Here is a 23,716-nt window from a genome sequence, read left to right as displayed (position 1 = left end):
CAAGTACCCAGCATAATCAAAATCAACATACCCAACTAAATCAAAATTATCTCCAAAAGGATAGAACATGACCAAGTCCCCTATTTCTTCAAAATGTCTAAGAATTCTCTTGGCAGCTTTTAAATAAGACTCTTTTGGACAAGTTTAAAATCTGGCACACATACCCATACTAAACACAATATTAGGCCGGCTAGTAGTAATATATAGCAAAAATTCAATAATCTCTCTATACATGGTTTCATTAACTGAGAGATCAGGTTCATCAGTATTCATTTTGGATCTAGTTCCAATGAGAGTATCAATAGGTTTTGGCATCCCTCATGTTGAATTTCTTCAACAGCTCCTTGATGTATCTTTCTTGACAAATCATAGCACCCTGGGAAGTTTGCTTAATCTGCAGCCTTAGCAAGAAGCTCAACTCACCCATCATGCTCATCTCAAATTTACTTTCTATCAGTTTGGCAAAATCTTGACATAAGGACTCAGAAGTTACTCTAAAAATGATGTCATCAATATAAATCTGCACAATCAATAAGTCATTTCCTCTAGACTTAAGAAATAGGGTATTGTCAATTTTCCTTCTCTTAAAATCATTTTTCATAAGAAACTTTGATAGAATTTCATACCAAGCTCTATGATAGAATTTCATACCAAGCTCTATGAGCCTGCTTTAGCCCATACAAAGCTTTATCCATGTTTAACACATGATGTGGAAGGTCAATATCTTTAAAACTTGAAGGTTGCTTGACATAAATGTTTTCTTCAAATTTTCATTTAAAAAGGCACTCTTTATATCCATTTGAAATAGCTTGAAACCCATTTAAGCTGCAAAAGCAATAAGAATACTGATTGCTTCTATTCTTGCAACAAGAGTAAAGGTCTCATCATAGCCAATTCCTTCTTTCTGATTATATCCTTGTACAACAAGTCTTGCTCTATTTCTAATGATATTTTTATGTTTATCTTACTTATTTTTATACACCCATTTTGTCCCAATGATAGTTCTATCAGCAGGTCTGGGGACCAGGTGCCAGACTTTGCTCCTTTTAAATAGCTAAAGTTTTTATCGCATAACATAAATACAGTCAGCATCTTTGAGGGAAATCTTCACATTTTTAGGTTCAATTTGGGATATGAAAGTTGAAAATTCCATAAAGTTCCTTAGTTGTGCCCTTGTTTGTATTCCAAATTCCAATGAAGAGGTCAAATTCTCAAGGGGTGAGATGACTTATGCGTCCAATTTGATCTTTTTGAAGTTTATTGAGGTTTGCTGGAACTAGGTCCTTAAGTTTTTTTTATCCTGTGCTTTTTGTTGTGACTCATCTATGTTAGGATTCTGCAACTGAGGACCCTGTTCTTTTCCTTCTTTTTTATCTGTAGCTACACCATTTTGAGTATTTTGTTCTTAAACCTTAGCTTCTGCTAAACCATCCCTTTGAATTGGTATTAGTTTCTCCATATTTGTGTCATCATTTTCTGCAGGATTATTTATGTTTCCAGTTTCATCAAAGATAACATGCACACTTTCTTCCACACAGGGTCCTTTTGTTATATACTTTGTAAGCTTTATTGGTTGAGAAGTAGCCTATAAATATAATTTCATCACTCTTGAATTCAAATTTTTACTACAATAAAATGATCAAATTGTGATAGAATATTTGTGATGGAGCAATTCGATCACAAGTTGTGACAACATTTTGATGAATTTGTGACAGATCAATCTTGGTCAAGTGACAAATCAATCTTGGTCAAATAAAAAAGAAAAATTTATAATTTTTTTTCATAAAATCGTGAGAGTAACGAATTTATGACAGAAACTCTATTGGTAATACCACCATCTATCAATATAGTTCTGGCAACATCAATCAATGTACTATTTTTCCTTTCAACCACTCCATTTTGTTGTGGAGTTCTTGGGGTTGATAAGTTGTGACTAATGCCATTTTCAACACAAAATTCCTCAACTTTGGCATTCTTAAACTCTATTCCATGATCAAACCTGAGTCGTACTATTTTGTTGTTCAGTTTTACTTTAATTTACTTGCAAAGATTATCAAGACTTCATATGTTTCATCCTTAGTTCTTAGGAACAAGGTCCAAGTGAATCTGGAGCAGTCATCCACAATAACAAAAGACGTAACTCTTTTCTCCTCTACTTTAAACCTTTACAAGTCCACATTATCTATGTGTAGCAACTCAAGGGGTCTTGTGATACTTACCTGGATCTTCTTCTTGAAAGATGACCTGGTTTGTTTTTCTTAGACACAAGCATTAGAAATCATGGTGTCTGAGAACTGCAACTTTGGAACACCATAAATCAAGTCCTTTAAGACCTATTTGTTCAGAAGAAAGGAGCTTACATGGCCCAATATCATGTGCCACAGATCAATATTGTCACTTTGAGCACTTAGGCAGGTCAGTTCACGTCCAAGGACTAAGTCTAAATCAACCACATGCATGTTCTTACATCTTTTATCCTTGAGAAAAATACTCTCAATTTTCAAACTAGTAACAGTACACCAACCAGACAAGAATTTTACTTCAGTTCCTTTATCACAAATTTGGAACACAGTTAGTGAAAGGTACTTTAAACCACATAGTACATATCTTGAATAGTATGATTTAAGGATTTCTCAATCTTCCCAACATCAAGAATATAATCTTTCTTTCCATTGCCAAATACACCTCCTTGAAATGCCTTGAGTGATAAAAAATATTCAATTCTTCCAGTCATATGCTTAGAGCATCCACTATCCATAAACCAACTTTGACTGTTTTTCCTTACTCCCTCCTTGATTCAAAGATCATTTGTTAGATTTAGTAACCCATTTAATTTTAGTTCCCAATTGGGGAGTTTGAGTTCCCAATAGGGAGATAAAGGAGTAATCATAACTTTATTAGTCCAGTCAGGGAGACTATTCTTTCTGAATTTTGTCAAGGGAACAGGTCCTCATCTAAGTGACTGCATCTGCAGAACACTTATCAGATTTTATCTAAGCTTTAATCCTTGCTTGACACTTATCCTTTTTGTGACCATATCTTCCAAAATTAGTATGCAAAAGATTTTTTACTACATGAGCATACTTGCTTTGAGACTTAGGAAAAGGATTACTATATTTACTGTCAAGATCTCTACCATTATTCACTCATTGACTAGTCAGATTAGCAAGGATCTATGAGAAGGTAGTCCATTTCATAGATTTGTTAAGATCTTCTCTTATATGCACTAAGACCTTTTCTAACTTATCATTCTTTTAAAGAGAAGAAATGAGAAGCTTTTGAGACTTCTTCAACATCTCCTTAAGTTCAAGTTACAGATTGCTAGCGTCCCCTTTTCTTTTTCCATCAAATTCAGCTAACTTCCTCAATTTTTCCAACATCTTATTATTTTCAGAATCTAATTTTATAGAGTGTTCTCCTTGCTCAGATAACTGAATAATTAGGGCTAATTTTTCATATTCTAGATTTTCGAATTTATCTTCAAGTAGATCCTTCTCAGCAGTAAGCTCACATACAGAGTCTATCAAGATACTTGCAAGTTTATTTAACATCTTATAAGTGCAGTCATTCAAATTTTTCTTAATTTTAAAGAGAGTTACCTCATCATCTTTTTCATCATCTGATCTAGGCATAAGGGCAAAGAGAGAATTATAGACAGTTTCACCATCTTCCACAACCATCATAGAGGTATCTTTAGGCTTTTCTGATTCATTTGACTTACTTGATAAGTTTTCTCAAATAGCTAAGGCTTGTTTTACTATATAATCAGTTGTACCTTTCCTTCTAGACTTGTCAAGGACCCGATCTTTCTTCTTTGGTTTGTCTCATCTTGACTTCAGATACTCTTAATAGTCCATCTTGTATAGGGGACAATCCTTGATGAAATGTCCTGGTTCTCTACATTTGTGGTAAACCTTAATTGAACTTATTGATCTGTTGTTGCTGCCCTTCTTACGAAAATTTCCATTTTTCTTCATAACCCTGATGAAGTTTCTAGCACAACATCTTCATCTTCCTCACTAGACTCAGATTCTAAAGCGTTTAAAGACAAGGATTTTTCCCTTTTAGGTTCCTTCTTCTCTTGATCCTGTTGTTTTATTAGTTCATAAGTTCTCAAATTTTCAATTAGTTCATCCATAGTGAGAGTTTTCAATCTCTAGCCATAGAAATTGAATTAACCTTACTCTTCCATGACTTAGGCAAAACTCCCAATATCTTTCTCACTTGTTTATTAAGTGAAATCACCTCACCTAGATAATGCAATTTGTTTGTGATTGAGGTAAATCTTATGTGCATTTCTTGAATTGTTTCACTCTTCATAGAGAAGACTTCATATTGAGTGGTTAGTATGTCCACCTTGGATTTCTTGACTTGACTCGTTTCCTCATGAGCAATCTTCAAATAATTTTAGATCTCCTTTGCACTCTCATAGGTAGAAATACGATTATATTCATCTGGTCCTATCTCACAACTAATAACTTTTTAGCCTTAAAATTCTTTTCAATCTTTCTATGATCTTCATCATTATACTCTCTCCAAGTTTTAGCAAGAAGCCTAGTTATTTCACCTTCCTTAGCTTCCTTCATATGAGCATAAGGTCCATCAAGTATCACATTCATTAGCTTACTATTTTCAGCCATGATAAAATTGTACATTCTTTGTTTTCCATCTAGTATTTACCATTGAATCGGGGTGGTCTGGTGGTTGGTCATCCTTTCTCCAGATTTAGTAGTTTATCCATAATCAAGGATCTATTCTAGGTGTTAACCATTTAGAATGAACCTCGCTCTGATACCAATTACTGAAATGTAGGGATTCACCACCACTGAGGGACTAGGTACCTAAGAGTTAATAAGGAATACTAAAATGGAAAGTAGAAAATCAACACAAATGAATTTTAAGTGGAAACCTCCCAGCTCAAGGGAGGAAAAACCATGACCTGTCCTCATAGGCTTTCTCAAGCTCTACTATGATCAAATCAACTCTGATTACAAACTCAAATGTACTTAACTCTAAGTCATAAAAATTGCAATAACTCTATTGCAAACCTTCACCAGACAACTCTTCAAAACTCCCTCCAAGTCAACTAACTCTATCCAACACAGCCAGGTAACTCTATCTATAATAGTGTGAAAAATACCTGTACTTTACCTAAATTTGCAGTTGCACATATTGAACTTTGCGGGAATCTTATTACTCCTCTGAATTATTTTAAAGAAGAATTAATTTCCCCTCCCCAAAATGCTATACCCGATTTTGGAGTAGAAGGTGAAATACACGCGCCAATCTCATATTTACACGTGTATTTTTTATTTAAAATTAATTTTTGTTACTTTCTTCTCCATTCTTATTCTTGTCATTTTGGGTCAAAATTCTATGGAAGGAAAACACATTAGGATGATTAGATTGAGGGATTAATAAGAAATTACTAGAATTTAAATGGGGCTTGCAATTGAAAGGTAAAATTTGAGGCAAAGCCAAGAATAAAAATGGGTTCTTGAAAATTTGAACATTGGTGAATAGAGAAAAGAAAATTAAAATAAAAAATAATCAAAATCTTACGTGGCAAATGTGTTATGGTCAAAGAAAAAAGAAAATGAAATTGATGAGACTCCTTGACAATGAGAAAGATGTGAGATTAATTTTAGACACCATTGATGAATTTTGAAGATTTTTAGTTTTGTGAGAGAGAAGAAGAAGAAGAAGAAGAAGAAGAAGAAGAAGAAGAAGAAGAAGAAGAAAGAAATTGAATAAAGAAAATAATAATTGAAATTATATATATTTATATAAAGAAATATTAAAAATAAATTTTTAATTTATAATTTTCATTCTCACTCTCTCAAAGAGAGTGAAATGCACTCACTGTCACCTCAATATTTGGGGAGCAAATAATTTTATTTTTAAAATATTCAAGAGGGCCATAGGACCCTCTCAAAGTTTAGTATGCGCAACTGGAAATTTAGGCAAAATACAAGTATTTTTCGAACTATTATCCCTAAGAAAAACTCAAAGACAAAGAAAAACTTTTCTCACAACACTGGAGTAAATCAGTTTCTAGGGCATGATTCAAGAATAATAAAACTAAAAGCAATGGAAATTTTAGATTTTGAGCCCAAAGGGTTTTTGCTGCCTTCATGAGAAATATCAGATTGCAAAAACTCATTTACAATATTGCTATCTTTTTCTATATATAGGAGCGTAGGAATCTTGATTGGACCAGGGGTCTATTGCTGTCCACTGTGCACCTGCACAATAATTATGCTATAGGACAAAAATATTCGAAGTGTGATAATGTACAACTATCTTTCAGCAAAGCATATAACGTACCTGGTCCCTGAATATTTCTTAGTCATCATCACAACATAGAACAACAGATCATCAGGAGGATCCCTATCATGTTTCATAAGATGCACATTGAGAACCATCGAAGTACTATAAGCTTTAGTTGCTAACTTTTCAATTCTACAAGTAGTCAAGAATATTCTTTCTCTGAGATAGAAAAATTACAGAGATAGAAAAATTACATTCAAGGTTCTATTTACTTCTACTCCCAAAAAGTATTTCAACTGGCCTAAGTCTTTTGTATGAAACCAGTAAGTGAAAACTTAAGAAAAGAGATCCCATATAATTACTTCATATGATCATAATAATAGTGTTATCAACATATACAACTAGAAGGATAGTGCAAGCTGTTTATTTCAACCCAAATTTCAGAACTAACTAATCCAAGCCCGATGAATCTACTTCAAACCATATAAAGACTTCTCCAAATAACAGACACTCCCATATTCTCCCTAACCAATAAAATCGGGTGTTTTTTCCTTATATACTTCCTCTTGAAGATCATGATGATGGAACACATTCTTGATATTGACCCAATGTAAATGCCAATTCTCAAAAGCATCTGGAGAAATGAATGAGCAAATAAGAAATGAGTTTGGCAATCGGAGATAAAGTATCTGAATAATCTACCGCATAAGCTTGAGCATATCATTAAGCAACAATTCTGGCCTTAAGTCTTGCCACGAAATCATCTAGATTAAGTTTAACTGTTAACGTCCGCTTACATCCCATCGATTTTTTTCCCATTGGTAAACCCACCAAATTGCATGTATGGTTTTTCTCTAAGGTATTTATTTCTCATGCTTCACATCAAACCATCTAGGATGACTTAAAACCATTTTCTCTGTTTTGAGTATAGAGATGGAGTCCAGAGAAATATCTTAATGATGTTCACATAAATATCTTACTTTGTACCGAAACCCGAAAATGTTGGATCAATTGAGCCGGTTGACTATTTGGTACATTGTTCACTGTTTCTAGTTCTTATATATATATTTGATTTGACCCCCAAAAAATATAGATGTTGTAAATGGATGCCATGTGGCTACTATTAATACCATAATGCATCATCCTAATTTGGCTAAAATGCCTACTAATACCTCACTGATTATGTACATTAGGCTATAAATAGCCTCATTTGTAGAAAGAAATGGCAATGGTATGAAATAATACTATTATCTTTAAACTTTCATCTTACTTTACTTTTAGTTACTTCTATATATATTTTATATCACGTTATCAGCACGAGTCTCTACCATTCTGAGCAAATACAGGTAATAAAGGTAAGTATTTTTTTTAAATAATGTCAGATATATCCAAACACAAATTAGTTGCCTTAGATATATCAGGAAAAAAATACATGTCCTAGGCATTGGATGCTGAAATACATTTGGATGCGATGGGTCTGGCAGACACTATCAAAAATAGCAATCAGGCATCAAATCAGGATCGGGCCAAGGCCATGGTATTTCTCTATCATAATCTTGACAAAAGTTTAAAAATGAAATACCTCACGATTAAGGATCCCTTATATTATGGAATAATTTAAAAGAAAGATACGACCACCTGAAGATGGTCGTCCTTCCACAGGCACATTATGAGTGGACTCATTTGAGGTTACAGGATTTTAAAAATATAACTGATTATAATTCTATGATGTTTCTAATTAAATCACAGTTAAATTTATGTGGAGAAGATATCACATAACAAGACATGTAAGAGAAAATATTCTCTACTTTTCCTTCCTCAAGTATGCTCCTGCAGCAACAGTACCGAGAAATAGGATTCAAGAAGTATTCTGAATTGATTTCTCATCTTTTTATTGCGGAACAACATAATGATCTTTTAATGAAAAATCATAAAATTCGACCTCCCGGTACTGCTCCATTCCCTGAAGTGAATGTTGCACATTTTCATCAAACCAGGCATGAAAAAAGCCCTGGCCCCAGTTATGGTAGATATTTTAATCAGGGTGATTGTCTTACACTAAACAATGACCCTCAACACCAACAATGTAAAAAGAAGTGTGAAGATACTGAATCAGTGCCAAGGACGAACACTAAAAAGAAATGTTATCGATGTGGAGGAAAGAGGTACTAATCACGTATTTATCATATGCCAAAGCATCTAGTGAAGCTTTATCAGGCATCTCTTAAGAAAATAGATAATGACGTTGAGGCAAACTTTATCTATGAAGATAATATTGAGTCCGTAAATTTAGATGTCTCAGATTTCTTTACAATCCCCGAAGGATATGTTAATCATCCTGTAGATGATGAATATGACATAGTTTGATTATTTTACTTTCTTGTTAAGTTATATTTGTTTACATTTCTGTTGATAGTATCTCACTAATCTTGTAAATAAATAAAGTCTGTGTAATACGTTATGTCCTAGTAATACTATAATGTTTACTTTGTTTATATTTTCATCTTGAAGAATATATGAATACTCCTGAAATAGAAAATCAGAAATTTACTCCTGAAGTAGTAAATTTGAAACTAAAAATATGTTAGAGAAAATTCTCTACAACTATATGTATACCTCGATTTGCTTCTGAAGTAGCGAAATATTAACAGAGGTCCTAAGGTATCATAGTTTGATATGCTTAAGGGACGTTGTAATAGTTATATTTCATTCTCGAAGAATGAAAACTGGTTAATTATCTTTCATTCTCAAAGAATGAGAACTTTTGATAAATATTAAAACTATAGATTCATTCCCTTAGGTGAATGTGATAGGAGTAATTTTTAGTAAGGTATATAAATGTGCACTTGACTATGAAAATCACATTCAAAAGGGGTAGAAAGAATTATTCTGAAAATTTACTCCCGAAGTAGTAAGTCTGAAGTTTATCTTAAATCTACTCCTAAAATAATAGAACCTTGAAAGTTACTCCTGGAGTAGTAAATTTGATATTTACTCTTGAAGTAGTAAATCTGACATATACTCCTAAAGTAGTAAGATTGTGCAATAGTAAAATCTTGCAAACTACTCACGAAGTAGTAGATTTTTTTTACTTTAGTAAATAACTCATATCATGATAGATTTGAAATTTACTAGTTTAAATAAATTTATTTATTGCGTGAATGATTTTGTCATCCTGAAGATGAGCATATTAAGTTTTAGACATATAATGAAGAACTAGAAGATTCTTCAAGAACTATTACTTGTTCTAATAATAAGTTAATTGAACCAGCTAATGTTGGGACTGAATTTCCTAAGTTTAGAAAAATGTAAAAGGTTAATAAGGATCCATTCACCCATCATTTGATATGATGCATCCATAAGATGGTCATATGTACATTTATTGTCAACCTATAGTTTGACATTCATAAAGTTGCCTTGTCAATTAAATTGAGTCAAGAGCATAATTTTCAGATAATGTAGTCAAGACAATTGATTTTGATAATACTGGTTATATTCAAGTTAGTTTAGCATTGAATGTCTCATATAAATAGCTAAATCACTGCTTATGAGAAAAAGGATAAAAAGTATTGGTTTGAAATACATAGTTCATACAATAGCACTTGTGTGCATAAAACCAATAAATTATGTTATATTCTTCCTTCTCAATTAGTTTAGGGTTAGGAACCATATATTTTCCATCTAATAGCTTTTCTATATGCAGTATGTAATTAATAGATATACCATGATTCACAAAGATGGATTCTCCAAAGTAGCTTGGATTATATGTTAGTTTTCCTAACATAAGGGGGAGATAATAAGTAGCTAAGAAATATATTGTGAATTATCATTAGTACGATCCTCATTTAAAAGATAATTCTAGTCAAATGTTAGAAATATTTGCTGACCCAAAATTGATTTTATATTTAGCTGCAGATGCTCCTACTATGTATCCCTGAAGGACAAAATCTACAGCATGTATGAAGCATGATAGAACAATCGATTACAAATAAAGTAATCCTTGAAAAGAAAATGGAGCAAATGATTATAATAAAAAGGCAAAATGCTCTTGAAGAGCGATGACATATGCTTCGTGAAAACTCAAGAAGAGGTTCAGGTACCTGAAAATAATAATGTGTGAGATCTCAATAAGTTATGTCGCATTGTGAATCGATACAAATGATTTCTCGTCGACAATACCTTTACTACAATATCCTGCAATATTGTATAATATTATGAGGATCTGAATTCTATGTTTATTTAAGCATGCCGACGTAGAAATAATTATCAAGTGAAATATGCTTCTTGGTAAACATTGTCACACCCCTTTTTCAACAAAAAAAAGATTAATTTTTAAGGTTCGGAAGGATTTTTATTATTAACTGACCAAAATGAAGAATTTGTTTCGAAAAAGGATTATTTACAATTTTTTTCTTATTCAGAGTCGCCACTTGGCATAATCCGATGTGCCAAGTCACCTTTGGGAAAATCCTTTTCAAAACTGTTTGACTCTTTGAAACTGGTTTGCGAACAGAGATTCCGGCTAAGGAATTCTGTTGAACGAGAGGAAGGTGTTAGGCACCCCTCGATCCCGTGACCACGGTCGCTTGGTGAAGCGTATCGGCTAATTTGACATTACAAATGTATAAACCACACAAGACACATAAAACAAGCAACAAATAAATCAAACAAAGTTCAAAACCAAAATAACGTCCAGTCCGAGTTATACAATCCCAAAAATAGAAAAATACGGAAATGTAAATCCTATTCTAAACTAATACTAGACTAAGATCCAATGCCTTACTCCACCTAACGTTCCGGGCCTTGGTCACGAGCATCTTCCGCCAATATAATACGTCAGAACATTCCCCGGTGAATAAATACACATGGCCTCAGTGAATTCCCCGATAAATTAATACAATTGATCCAAATGCAGTACAAAACCATTCAACACATATTTCAAACATTCTATCAATCCACAATCCCTAAATTTGCCTACCCGGCCTACCGTTTGCCTACCAACTCTTGGTCTATCGAAGCATTATCACATTCAACAACATCAATGAATCAGAATAACTAGCGCATACTTTCTATAAATTTTCAATTTTGCCCCCACCAACCAATTTTAATTCTCAAAGGATACCATTTCATCGTGCAATTCGTAATCGCAAAAAGCAAACACCGGATCAAAACAAACAATAATTCACACCATTATTCACGTAAAGATCATGAAATTTTGAAGAAAAATATGAAAAATGGACCTCGAAATTAAGTTCAATGCCAAGTTGTTGATGTTGCCAACGGACCGAAACCAAATCTACAACTTGATCCAACAAACTCAACTCAAATCTGCCAACTCAATCAAATCTCCCAAGCTAAGCACGATGAATGAGTCAAGATAGAACGAACCCAAATCCCCAAAGCTAAGCACGATGAATGGATCGAGACAGAACGAACCCAAATCCCCAAACCAATACGTATGCGAAGATGGTCACTGATTGTCGTTGGTGACATTTTTTGGTGGATTTGATGACTGCGGATCTCGAAATCCATATTTTCGCATCGCCGGAGCTCCAGCGACCTCCGCAGCTCATAGTTTACCTCCCCACCAGCCCTTTTCTCCTTGTTTTTCTATCAATACCCTTTGTTTTTCACTCTCAATCTCTCACTCTTTTCTCAATCTCTTACCATCTTCTCTGATTTATGTGTGTACGTGGTATATCATGAAGTGAGGGTGACGATGAGTGATCTCCGATGAGGTCCCAAGGTGTGTTTGTGTGCTTGTTCTGTGTGGTGCCTATTCTCTGGATCCAAAAAAATGGAGATTATAGTGTATTTTTCGATGGTCTTACTGTGTATGTACGTCTACTCTCCGGTGTAGCATGTGTGCATGATGTAGACTTGATTTCAGTGAATGTGTGTGAATTTAGTGAAAAAAATGGTGAGAACATTCTTGAGTGAAAATGGTCATTATGAGTTGTCAATTGTCCTCCCTGGACCTCTATTCCTGAGTGTGTATATCGTGATTATGATGAAGAAAAAAATCAATGAATAGAAATTGAGGAATTTGCCTCTTTTGTGCCTATCCCCTTTTGTAAAGGCCAAAACTGTGTAAAAGAAATATGAGGGGTGGGGTCATGTGGGTAGGTGGGGTAGGAGGGTATTGGGGTATGAGTGGTTAAGGGATGAGATAAAAATTTTTATTAATTTGTTGAGAGTTGGTTGCTATTTTTGTCATTTTGTGGAGGGATAATTATACGGTTGAGGGTACACGGTAGGATAAGGCAAAATGAGTAAAAGATATCGGGGATGGATGAAATTAGGTGTCTACAAACATAAGATTTATTTGGCATGTAGTCCTGACACTAGAAGATGTCATGTATTTAATATTGAATGGATCACTTGATAATGAAATTTACATGGAAATTCCAGAAGGATTAAAGATGCCTGAAGCATATAGTTCAAAGCCTCAAAAATTATATTCAATCAAATAACAAAGATCATTATACGATCTAAAACAATCATGGCATATGCGGTATAATTGCCTTAGTGAGTACTTGATAAATGAAGGTTACATAAATAATGTCAGTTGTCCTTATATTTTCATTAAAAAAACGACATCAAAGATTTGTTATACTCTCTGTTTATGCGGATGACATAAATCTCATTGGAACTCCAGAAAAGGTCAAAAGGCAATTGAAAATCTAAAGAAAAAATTTGAAATGAAAGATCTTAGAAAGATAAAGCTTTGTCTTAGTCTCCAGATTGAACATTTAGCAGATGAGATCTTCATCTACCAATCTGCCTATACTGAGAATGTCTTGAAATAATTTTACACGGATAAAGCATATTTATACTCTAATGATTGTTCGATCACTTGAAGTGAGTAAAGATTCATTCCGACCTCCAAAAGAGGGTAAAGAGATTCTTGGTCCTGAAGTACTATATCTCAATGTTATTGATACACTTATGTATCTTGCTAACAACGCAAGGCTTCATATAGCCCATTCTGTTCATTTGCTAGCCAGGTACAGTTCTTCTCTTTCATGTAAATATTGAAACGGAGGTAGGCATATATTGCGATATCTAAAGGAGCCTATTAATATAAGTCTATTATATACTAACAAAGATAGTTTAGATCTTGTTAGTCATGCAACTGCAGGTTATTTAACTGAACCATATAAAATAAGATCTCAAACAAGCTATGTGTTTACATACGGAGGTACTGCTATATCATGACGATCTACAAAGCAGTTTATCGTTGCTACTTCTTCAAATCATACTGAGATAATAGCTATTTATGAGGCAAGTAGAGAATGCATATGGCTGGGATCAGTAATACATTCCATTAAAGAGAGATGTGGCCTGAAGCTCGATATCAAGGTACCCACAGTTATATTTGAAGACAATGAAGTATGCATAACTCAATTAAAAAGAGGATTTATAAAGGAAGATAGAACGAAACACATTTTGCCAAAGATATTCTGCACATATGATCTCTAAAAGAATGACGATTTTGATGTACAACAAATATGTTCAAGTGACAATCCAGCCGATTTGTTCACCAAGTCTTTACCAACTTCAAAGAAGATGGTATACAAGATTGGAATGCAAAGATTGAACCAGTTGAATCGGGGTCTTCATAGGGGGATTAAGAATACGTGTTGTACTCTTTTTACCTTAACCAAGATTTTTATCCCATTGGATTTTTTCTGGTAAGGTTTTTAATGAGGCAACACTCAAATACGTATTCAAAAAGTTTTGTTTTTACATAGACATCCAAAAGGGAGTGTTGTACATGGATGTCTTGTGGCTACTATTGATTCCATAAGGCATCATCCTAATTTGGCTAAAATGTCTACTAATACCTCACCAATTGTACATTAGGCTATAAATAGCCTCATTTGTTGAAAGAAATGGTAATGATATGAAATTATACTATTTTCTTTACACGTTCGTCTTGCTTTACTTTTAGTTACTTCTACATATATTTTATATCAATATTTGATTTAATTACATAAAATTTTCCTGTGTTGTTAGAGTAAAGATTTTTAGTCAAACTTGGCATTTTCAAAGAATAAATCAAATACCGAAAGAAGGAAAAAGAAAATAAAAATAAAATAAGAAGACATGCTTGGAATAATTGAACAGTCAATTTACTTGTAGAGATGCACCCAATTACAAGGCATGCTTGGAGTTTAAACCGTCAATTTCACTTGCAGAGGTGTACTCAATAATAATTGCACCATAGGACACTTTGACTTTGGGTGCATGTATACATATTGAGGTAATTTTGTATAAATATGACATTTCTACATATGGTCAAGGCCTCGGAAGAGGAGCATAAGTTCACGTGAACCATAGCCTCCAACTAAATATGCCCCTGCCTAAATATGGCTATATACACTAGTAAAAATAAATTCTATATATATTAACATATCCCAAACTTGTTTCTCATAAGAACTGACCTTCAACCATTTTTATAACGCTTGTTAAGCGTCACAGTTGATCCAAAATTTCATGGGATAAAAGCTAGGAATCCTGTCCACCGTAGCGCCTCTGCCTTTGCTGAAAGGAACATAAAGTCTCCGAAAATTCAGCTTCTCCAAAATCAGGCCATTGTGCATTAGAAAAGTAGAGTTCAGTGTAGGCCAACTGCCAGAGTAAGAAATTGCTAAGTCTTAGCTCCCCACTAGTCCTTATAAGTAAATCAGGACATGGGAAATCAGTACAGTTCGTTTGTAACTCCTGCTCTACTAGGAAACTACTGATGTCTTCGGGTTCGATAATGCCATCCTTCACTTTTTGAGCAATGGTTTGACAAGCTTGTACAACATCATACTGTCCACTATAGTTAACTGCAACAAGGAGGTGAAGTCGAGAATTTTCCTCAGTGGTCTTTACAGCTTTTTCTATCAAGTCCTGCAATGACTTGGGGAGCTTACTGGAGTCCCCAATTATGGACAGTCGAATCCCTGCGCTGTATAAATCCAATGAACCATATAAGGGAACTCCTGAGAATATACAAAGTCAATCATAATACCTCAAATATGCATACAGTGCAAATAAGTATTGGTACCAATGAAGCTGGACTTATAAACACAATGAACCTCTGCGATCAAAGTTATCGATCAACCAGTCTTAACGCGTTAAGAATTGATCTGGACAGTAATTTCAGCTAATCAATGATCTTAGCAAAGCAATTGCATAAATAATAGTCAAAAGTTTTCAATCGACCAATTTTAACACGTTAAGCGTTCATCTTGACAGCAATTTCAACTAATTAATGATCTTACCAAAGCACTTATGACGTGTGAGGTAATACTAAAAAATTGTAGTATACCAAACAATAAGAATTACTATAACTATAGCATTATAAACCAAATTGTGAACTAATTGGTCATTTGATTTACGGACTAGTTATATAAAACTACAATACAATGATGCTATGCACTGAAATAATAATATAGAGATAGTTATACGGTGAAAAGTAATGCGGAGATTTTAATATGGGAATTGTCTGTTTTAAGAGCATTTTTGTCTTTAGATACTCTTATGACTTATTTGGGTATTGCTAAAAAATATTTATTGTTCCACATTTTGTAAAGCATAAAGCAAAAAAAAGAAAAACGCTGTATTTGTGAAGTAGAATTTTACACCGGAAGTAAATGTATTATTGATGCAATATTACACTAGTAATCCAAAGTTTTATGTTGCAAATAAAACTTTGTATGAGTTATAATGAAAAAATGTATATTGGGATTAGTTTCCCTTGTGCGATCCTAGGAAGTGCATTAACTAACACATTGTTCACAGGTTTGACAAAAGACAGCCACGAACCGATATAGAAGATACTACAAATATTTAAAAAAAGAAAAGATCTGCATTTAGAATTTTAAATTTATAAATTTTAAAGTCATAGCACTTTTACTACTACGAGATAGATTATCTATACATATATACATCTTTAACACAAATAGAAGATTTGGGTCAAAGCTAACGCGTAAGAAGTTGAGCAAATCCGCCTCTACTAGAGAAACGTACGTATGTCGGTCAACGGTAGAGGTGGACATGGTATGATATTGAAAAATTCAATTCGGTAATTTTAATTTTTGATTTTAAAAAGATGAGTACTATATTATTAGCATAACAAATTAATTTGGTATGGTTAACTATTTTTAAGTTGATTTCGACATTTTGCAGTACGATAAATCGATAATCATAGTTTGTTCGACTTTGACTTATATATACTCATATAATAGAAAAATTTAATTTCGACTTTTCAAGAAACATCTTAATTATATCATACTAATACCTTACACATAGAGAAATATCCAAAAGAAAGTAAGAACAGTTCCTTTCGTTAATCAATTAAAATAAAAAAGAACATCTCAATCAAGATAGGATAGTCAAAGTGTCAATGTCTAAGCAATTAGGTGTGCAGTAATATTAGTTTATATATTTGTTAGTATTATAATAGAGAGTTAATGGTCAAAGACACATTTAAAGTATTTCGATTTTTTTAATTTCACATCCGAACTAGCAAATATGCGATCACATCTGAACTATCACCAACTATTTAGCAAATACACTTAAACTATTAATTTTTCACTTTTCCTACATTATAAAAGTTCATAGTTGAACTTAACTAAAAAAAAAAAATGACCCTTCACTCTAATATAGTATATAAATTGTACGAAAAAGGGCCAAAAATACTGTTAAAGTATTGAAATTGATAAAAAAAATACCCTCTGTTAATTTATTGGGCCAAAAATACCCTTCAATTATTGAAATTGATTCAAAAATACCCCTCTATCCACTTTTATGACTCAAAAATACCCTTGTAACTAACGGTTTTTTAAAATCATAATTTAAAATTCAAAAAAGAGTCAGAAATACTCTTCAAGTATTGAAATTGGTTCAAAAATACCCCTACATCCACCTTAATGGCTCAAAAATACCCTTTCAACTAACACTTTTTTAAATCATAGTTAAAATATTTATTAAATATGTGGCAACTTTCTATTAGTTAAAACTAAATTAATTAAAATGTTAAATTTAATCCAGACCCAACTCAAACTATTCGACTCAAATCGTACAAAATTTGCCCAACTAAAACTACCTGGTAGTATGAGTAATTTTTGTTATCAAATGCAGGAACTTTATTGACTTAGAATCTATCAGTCTAATGTAATGTTGTGAAGAATTCTATTCGCTAATTATAATGCTAGTTTAGTATTTCTTTGTGACGTATATTTATCTATGTTAGCTAGCAAAATTAATTGAGATGTCTTCGTTATGCCACGTCTTAGGCAACACTGTCTTGTTACTTTCTCCATTTCATTTTACGTGATACATTTAGTTTATGTAAAAAAAAAAATACTATATTATTTCCTAAATAGTTATCACTATTTTTGTTTATATACATCAAATTGTCTTGCCACCATTGACAAGCGCATTCCCGATGCAAGATCGCTTCACGCCACACACTTCACACCATTCACAGATTAAAATTAAGATTAATTTTGTAGGGTTTGGATTGAGTAGTTTTAATTGAGTCCGAATTGGGCTTAATATTTTAATCAATTTAGTTTCGATCAATAGAATATTGTCACAAATTTAATAAAAATTTTAATTATGATTTTAAAAATCGTTAGTTGCAAGGGTATTTTTGAGACATAAAGGTGGATGGAAGGGTATTTTTGAACCAATTTCAAGACTTGAAGAGCATTTCTGACCTTTTTTTCAAAATTTTAATTATGATTTAAAAAACTGTTAGTTGCAAGGGTATTTTTGGGTCATAAAGATGGATGAAGAGGTATTTTTGAACCAATTTCAATACTTGAAGGGTATTTCTGGCCCAATAGATTAACTGAGGGTATTTTTGAACCAATTTCAATCCTTGAAGAGTATTACTGGCCTTTTTCCGTAAATTGTATGTGTAACTATATATATATTTGATGTTTCAGACTTTTTTTTTATGAGTATCAAATACCAAAAAAATTCAAAATGAAAACGAAATACCATATACTAAAATCGCGTTTCAAATTTGAATTTAAGTTTTGTCCACTGTCAATGTACAAAATATTCTACACTATCAGGTAAACTTGACTTGCTATTGCAGATTACCTAATTTTTTATTTTTTATATAAATAATTGAATAACCTGTAATATCAGATCAAGTTAACTGATAGTATAAAATATTTTATGCACTGACATAGCACAAAACTTAAACTCTTCAAATTTTGGTTTTGATATGGCAATTCCATATCAAGCATATACCATTTACCTGGCTAAAGTTTCAAGTTCACTTTTCAGCATTTTTTCGAACAAGCCCATCAAAATATCAACTTCCACCTATAACATAAACGAAACAACACAAAAGAAAAACGATCAACAACGACAAATACAAAAGTATCAGTATTCAACAGGATTTGTTTGAAACGCGACTTGGTAATTGAAATTAGTCTAATTATTAGGATAGTAATTACCAGCCTAGTGATTACACAGTCAAGTAATTATGATCACTTATTTATTTGCCACAATATAGTTACACTGTAATTACAAGTGTTTTGTTTGATTATAGAAATATAATTGCATGGTTATATTAGATTTATAAAATAAAAGTTAATTGTCAATAAGTGAAGATTATATTAGACAAATAAGGACCTTTAAAAATAATATATATATATATATATATATATATAGTCTTTCAAAATATATTAATTAATTAATAAACATATGTTCTTATTAAAAATAATTGATTTATATTTTTCAGAATAGTATATTTCAATAAAATTAATCATAAAAATTTAAAGTACATGATTTTGAAAAACATCATGAAATGCATGTTTGACAAAAGAATGTCATTAAACTATTAAAATATTTGATAAAAAGATAATCTATCAATTCTGACTAAAAAATGAATGGTTTGCATGTAAAATATCAAATTAAAGTCAATACTAGTAAAGCAAATGAATTGAAACTGAAAATATAACATTAAGTTAAAAAATTTTGGTAAAAATAAAATAATTCTCTTATGTCAAATTTCAGCATAACGTACTTAAATATGATTCAAATATAAAAAAAAAAATCAAGTCTATAACCTTATTAAACAATGAGTCCTACTTAATTTAAAATTAGAATACGAACTAAATTATGCCAAATGAAAAAAAAGTTAACATAAAATAAATAAAAAAGCGAGAATACGAAAATTACATGAAATCACAAGAAGTAAAGGTTGAAAAATGAAAAGGAAATGAAATATAAATAAAAAATATTTTTAAAAAAATATGTAGAATAATAAAAATAAAAAAATTAAAATGTAGAAAGTAATAATAAATTAAAATAGAATTAAAAGGAGTAAATTAAAAATGCAATCAATTTTTAGTGTTCGTTAAGTAAGTAAAAGAAAATTCATGATAAAATAATTAGGGGTTGGAGGCGCCAGGTGGATAGGAGGATATAAATAAACATAGGATGTCACTCATACAATTTGTTTCTTCTAATTCGAAGTCATTTTTCACATTTTTAAGGAACTTATTTTTCTATAGAAAATATTTTTTAAAATTTTGTACAACCAAATATGGGAAAATAGAAAAAAGAAAATATAATAAGGAGTCGTTTGGTGCAAGAAATAACTAATCGCAGAACTAATTTCAAGACAAGCATATCCTATTTTTGTTTGGAGTAAAATACATGCAATAACTCATTCAGGAATTAGTTATCTCAGAATTGTAGTGTTATTTCTATGCCACCTTGAAAATAAGATAACTAATCTCCAAAATAACTTGCTTTCGACCAAACGAGGCCTAATAGTTTCCTTCATACCAGACACAAAGTACCCTTAAAAGAAAAGGGAGGGAAGTGATAGAGTTTACTTTAGGACGTGACCAATTTTCAGAGGAAAAAGCAAATAGAGTAAGAGCATTAATTCCCCAGTTTCCACACAGCTCAACAAGCTTCCTAACAGATCGAATACCGGCTTCATAACCTAAGGCAACTGGCAGTCCTCTATTCTTAGCCCACCTTCTGTTGCCGTCCATTATCACCGCTACATGTTTAGGCATCAGTTCTCGACTCAGCTCTGGAGGCAACCGGATTTCCTTCTCAGCAGCCGAAGTCGAAGCCGAAGCATTAAGTGAGCTCTTGACGATAAGTGGAGGAATGGAAGTTTTTTTTATCAAATTTGGGAAGATTTGAGATTTAGGTTGGGAGGAAAATGTAGTGGATGAAAGGAAGATTTGTTGGAGATGCAGTGAGAAGGCCATTTTTTTTGAATGGCCAAAAGGGCTCTTTCTCACCTATTTATGATTTGAAGATTGGAGAGAGATGAATTTTTTTTCCCACATAATACATAAATGTGTGCTCTTTAGCTCTGGCTTAAGTTGACATTTATGTCCTCTAATTTTGAATATGCATAAGATACTTAGTCTTGTTTTAACTTTAACAAGTTGACACATGCATATGTTATGTAAGATGCAAATTGCCGTGTAGAATGTCACGTAGGATGCATGTGGCTACTTATTCAACTTTACACAAATTTAAATGTTATTTATGTACACTCAAAGTTGGAAGATATAAACGTCAGTTGAGGCCAAAGTTAAAAAATACATTTATGTATTATGACTTTTTATTTTAAACCCTTCTAGCTCCTTTGCTTTTTGATGACTCGAATTAACAAACTTAAATTTAAAGTGAACAGTACGTATCATTAGGGCAACTCCGAAGATGACTTGCGAGACTTGTGTTGTGCAATATTGACAAGAAACGAACGGCTCTCTTGGCCACATAACTCTTTGTTTTAGTTTTTATGTACCAAAAAAGAAGTCTAAAAGAATATGTAATCTACAAATTGACAAGTTTGTATGTTAGTTATTTACGTACTTCATTGTTTTTCTATTTTATGTGTCAGTTACCTCATTTTTCCTAATTTTTAAATTAGTTATATTCATGACTGTATCCTTTTATGCTACTTAAGTTGTATTGATATCCTTATCTCATAAACAATGATAACGAAAGGAAATTTTTGAGAAAATAACAAGTTCGGCCTGTTATAAAATAACAGTAATAGAATAAAGGATAATAAGATATATAGTCAATGAAGTTTGGGGGCTGAGATATATGTATATATATTTTATTTCTCTTAAAACTTTGATGCATACAATATCAACTGAATTAACTTCCTTTATAGCAAAAATAATTCATGTGATGCTTTTGATAAAGCTGCTTGCATAGCTGCCTCTGAAGCTACTTGCCACTATTTTCGATTGCAAGCTTGAGGAAACTGCTCCACGATTTTTCACGAAGCTGCTTTTTTGAGTTACTTATAATTTATCTATTTGATTTCATACTTATGCGGAAAACTGTGTAATGGACTTAACAATATAATTTATCTACTTGATTTCATACTAATGCGGAAAACTGTGTAATGGACTTAACAATATGATGTATTTATAATATGACCTTGAATTATAGCGTTATTTTGGTTTATAAATGGTTTTAAATTATATGATTCTGCAACCAACATCTTTTTGAATTTTCACTAAGAAAAGCTTGCAATTTCTTCATAATATTAATATTACGAAATGTCTTAAACTTCTATCATTTTTCATGGTGAATATATTTTGCATCTCATCTATCAAGTTCGATGTAGGGAAGAATTTGGTTTGTATTAATAATGAGCAGTAGTTCTTTTCTATGGTAAAAAAAATATATGGTGCATGCATTTTCAAATTCATTATCCTGGCATGGCTTTTTCCTTTGAAGGAATTTTGTTGCTACTTTTTATGTAATTTTCTCCAACATAATTTCTAACGTGAGTTCTAGAATTTTGGTACATATTGACAAGGCACCAATCGTAACGTGTATGGCTAAGAAACTAGTTCATAGATAAAAGCAAATCCGAAGGTGCTGGAAAAAAAGAATTGACGAAACTTAAATGAAACCGGACCCATATATTTGGTGGCGGAGTCAAGATTTTTATTAAGAAAGTTCAAAATCTAAAAAAAGTACACACACGAACTAGCTGAAGGGAAGTTCACCATCTACTATACATACCTAAAAAATAATTTTAATTATGTATAAATAATATAATTTTTTGCTAAAGAAGGTTAAAATAAACCTCTAATATATCTGTTTAGTGCAATAGAAATAAATATGCTTAGAGCTTTCATAACAATAGAAATAATCCCTATTTGCTATCGCTTTCAGCCAAATTGCAGTTGGCTGTTGCGAGAAGAAAACCTCGGAATTATACTTGTGGCTATTAATAGAATAAAACAAAAATCTAGTCCGGATAAAACACTTTTAACACCGATCACGTAAGGTGTTCACACAAAACCAAAAGATTGAATCAAATCAAATAAAAGAAATCCATACGTTTTTTCGTTCGATGTGGTTTTATGTTTAATTTTAAGTATCGACAAAATTTGATTTGATTTAATTTTAAGCAAGTAGAAATGTGGTATCAGATTGTGTACAATAGTTTGTCTTTCACCGGACCTTGCGCATCGCAAAAACTTTAGTACAAGAAATTGTCCTTTTTAAAAAACAAAATATTTAAGCAAAGAATAATCAAGAAAATCAAACCAAACCGACAATATTCAGAACTCATAATTTTATACAAATTAAAAAAAAATCATCGTAAGAAAGTTTATTCCTTGAAATAGCTAGATTCTCGAACTATATGCATATGATTTTATCGAGTAGGTTTCATAAATAACTTGATTACATTTATAATTTCTTCTTTACTTAAATGGTAATTGATTAGGTAGTGTTATGCAGGAATATAGTTAAATCCAATAGGTAGTTGCAAGCATGTCATATATTTAAAGGAAAAACGATAAATCGAAAGCGATAAAAAATCAATTTAATTGGTTTGTTTTGATTCCAACATTTAAGAAAACCGACTTAAGAAATCGAGAGAGCATCATGCGAAAGTTATTCGTTGCAAACTATAAGATGATAAATCAGACGATGAAAAAAACTATACTAAAAAGGCATAAAATTATTATATATTTTGACCAATTGACCTACATATTATAAAACCTAATATTAAAAAGCATAAAACTAATGAGGGATAAAATCTCATCTAAATAAAACTCTTTAAACGACTACATTAATAGATATTCAAAACCTTTCCTACAAAAAAGAGGTTAGCCAAAGATGGAAAAATTTTATATTTTCCTTTCAGAAAATTAAAAGTAATTATGATATTACTTTTATTTTCTTTCTAAGAAAAATAAAATTTAAATTTGGTAAGAGAATTAGGGCAAAAATCCTAACAAATCTTCCTTTTGGGCTTGATTTTTTTCACTAGATCCACCTTCTTCACATCACATACATGAACTTTGTTCTTGATATAATCTTCATAACTGTTGCTTGTCATGGTTAAAAATAAAATTTAAAATATTATGGGTTAAAAATTGGTATAAAAAATATGTTATTTTTACTTTTAAAGATGTAG

General features: G+C 31.9%; 1 protein-coding gene across 1 annotated transcript; it reads right to left on the bottom strand.

Annotated features, from left to right (window-relative positions):
• Window positions 1–14,383: 14,383 nt before the first annotated feature.
• Window positions 14,384–20,661, bottom strand: LOC107852902 (cis-prenyltransferase 4, chloroplastic). Its single transcript, XM_016697938.2, has 3 exons — window positions 20,130–20,661; window positions 18,539–18,606; window positions 14,384–15,229 (listed from the first exon to the last, which is right to left on the bottom strand). The coding sequence occupies exons 1-3, from the start codon at window positions 20,517–20,519 to the stop codon at window positions 14,782–14,784; spliced, it is 906 nt and encodes a 301-aa protein (XP_016553424.1). The 5' UTR covers window positions 20,520–20,661; the 3' UTR covers window positions 14,384–14,781.
• Window positions 20,662–23,716: the final 3,055 nt, after the last annotated feature.

This window comes from Capsicum annuum, chromosome 10, assembly GCF_002878395.1.
Source record: "Capsicum annuum cultivar UCD-10X-F1 chromosome 10, UCD10Xv1.1, whole genome shotgun sequence".
Lineage (NCBI taxonomy): Eukaryota > Viridiplantae > Streptophyta > Magnoliopsida > Solanales > Solanaceae > Capsicum > Capsicum annuum.
Note: the sequence above shows the minus strand (reverse complement) of the source record. Positions and strands in the feature narration are given on the sequence as shown.

What these genes read in the sequence shown, in the direction of transcription:
- LOC107852902 (XM_016697938.2), bottom strand. Translation starts at nt 20,519, where the DNA reads ATGGCCTTCTCACTGCATCTCCAACAAATCTTCCTTTCATCCACTACA. An exon ending in AAAATTGGTCACGTCCTAAA is followed by an intron (nt 18,607 to 20,129) that starts GTAAACTCTATC and finishes TTTATGTTATAG; the next exon opens with GTGGAAGTTGATATTTTGAT. An exon ending in GAACTTGAAACTTTAGCCAG is followed by an intron (nt 15,230 to 18,538) that starts GTAAATGGTATA and finishes GGATTTATACAG; the next exon opens with CGCAGGGATTCGACTGTCCA.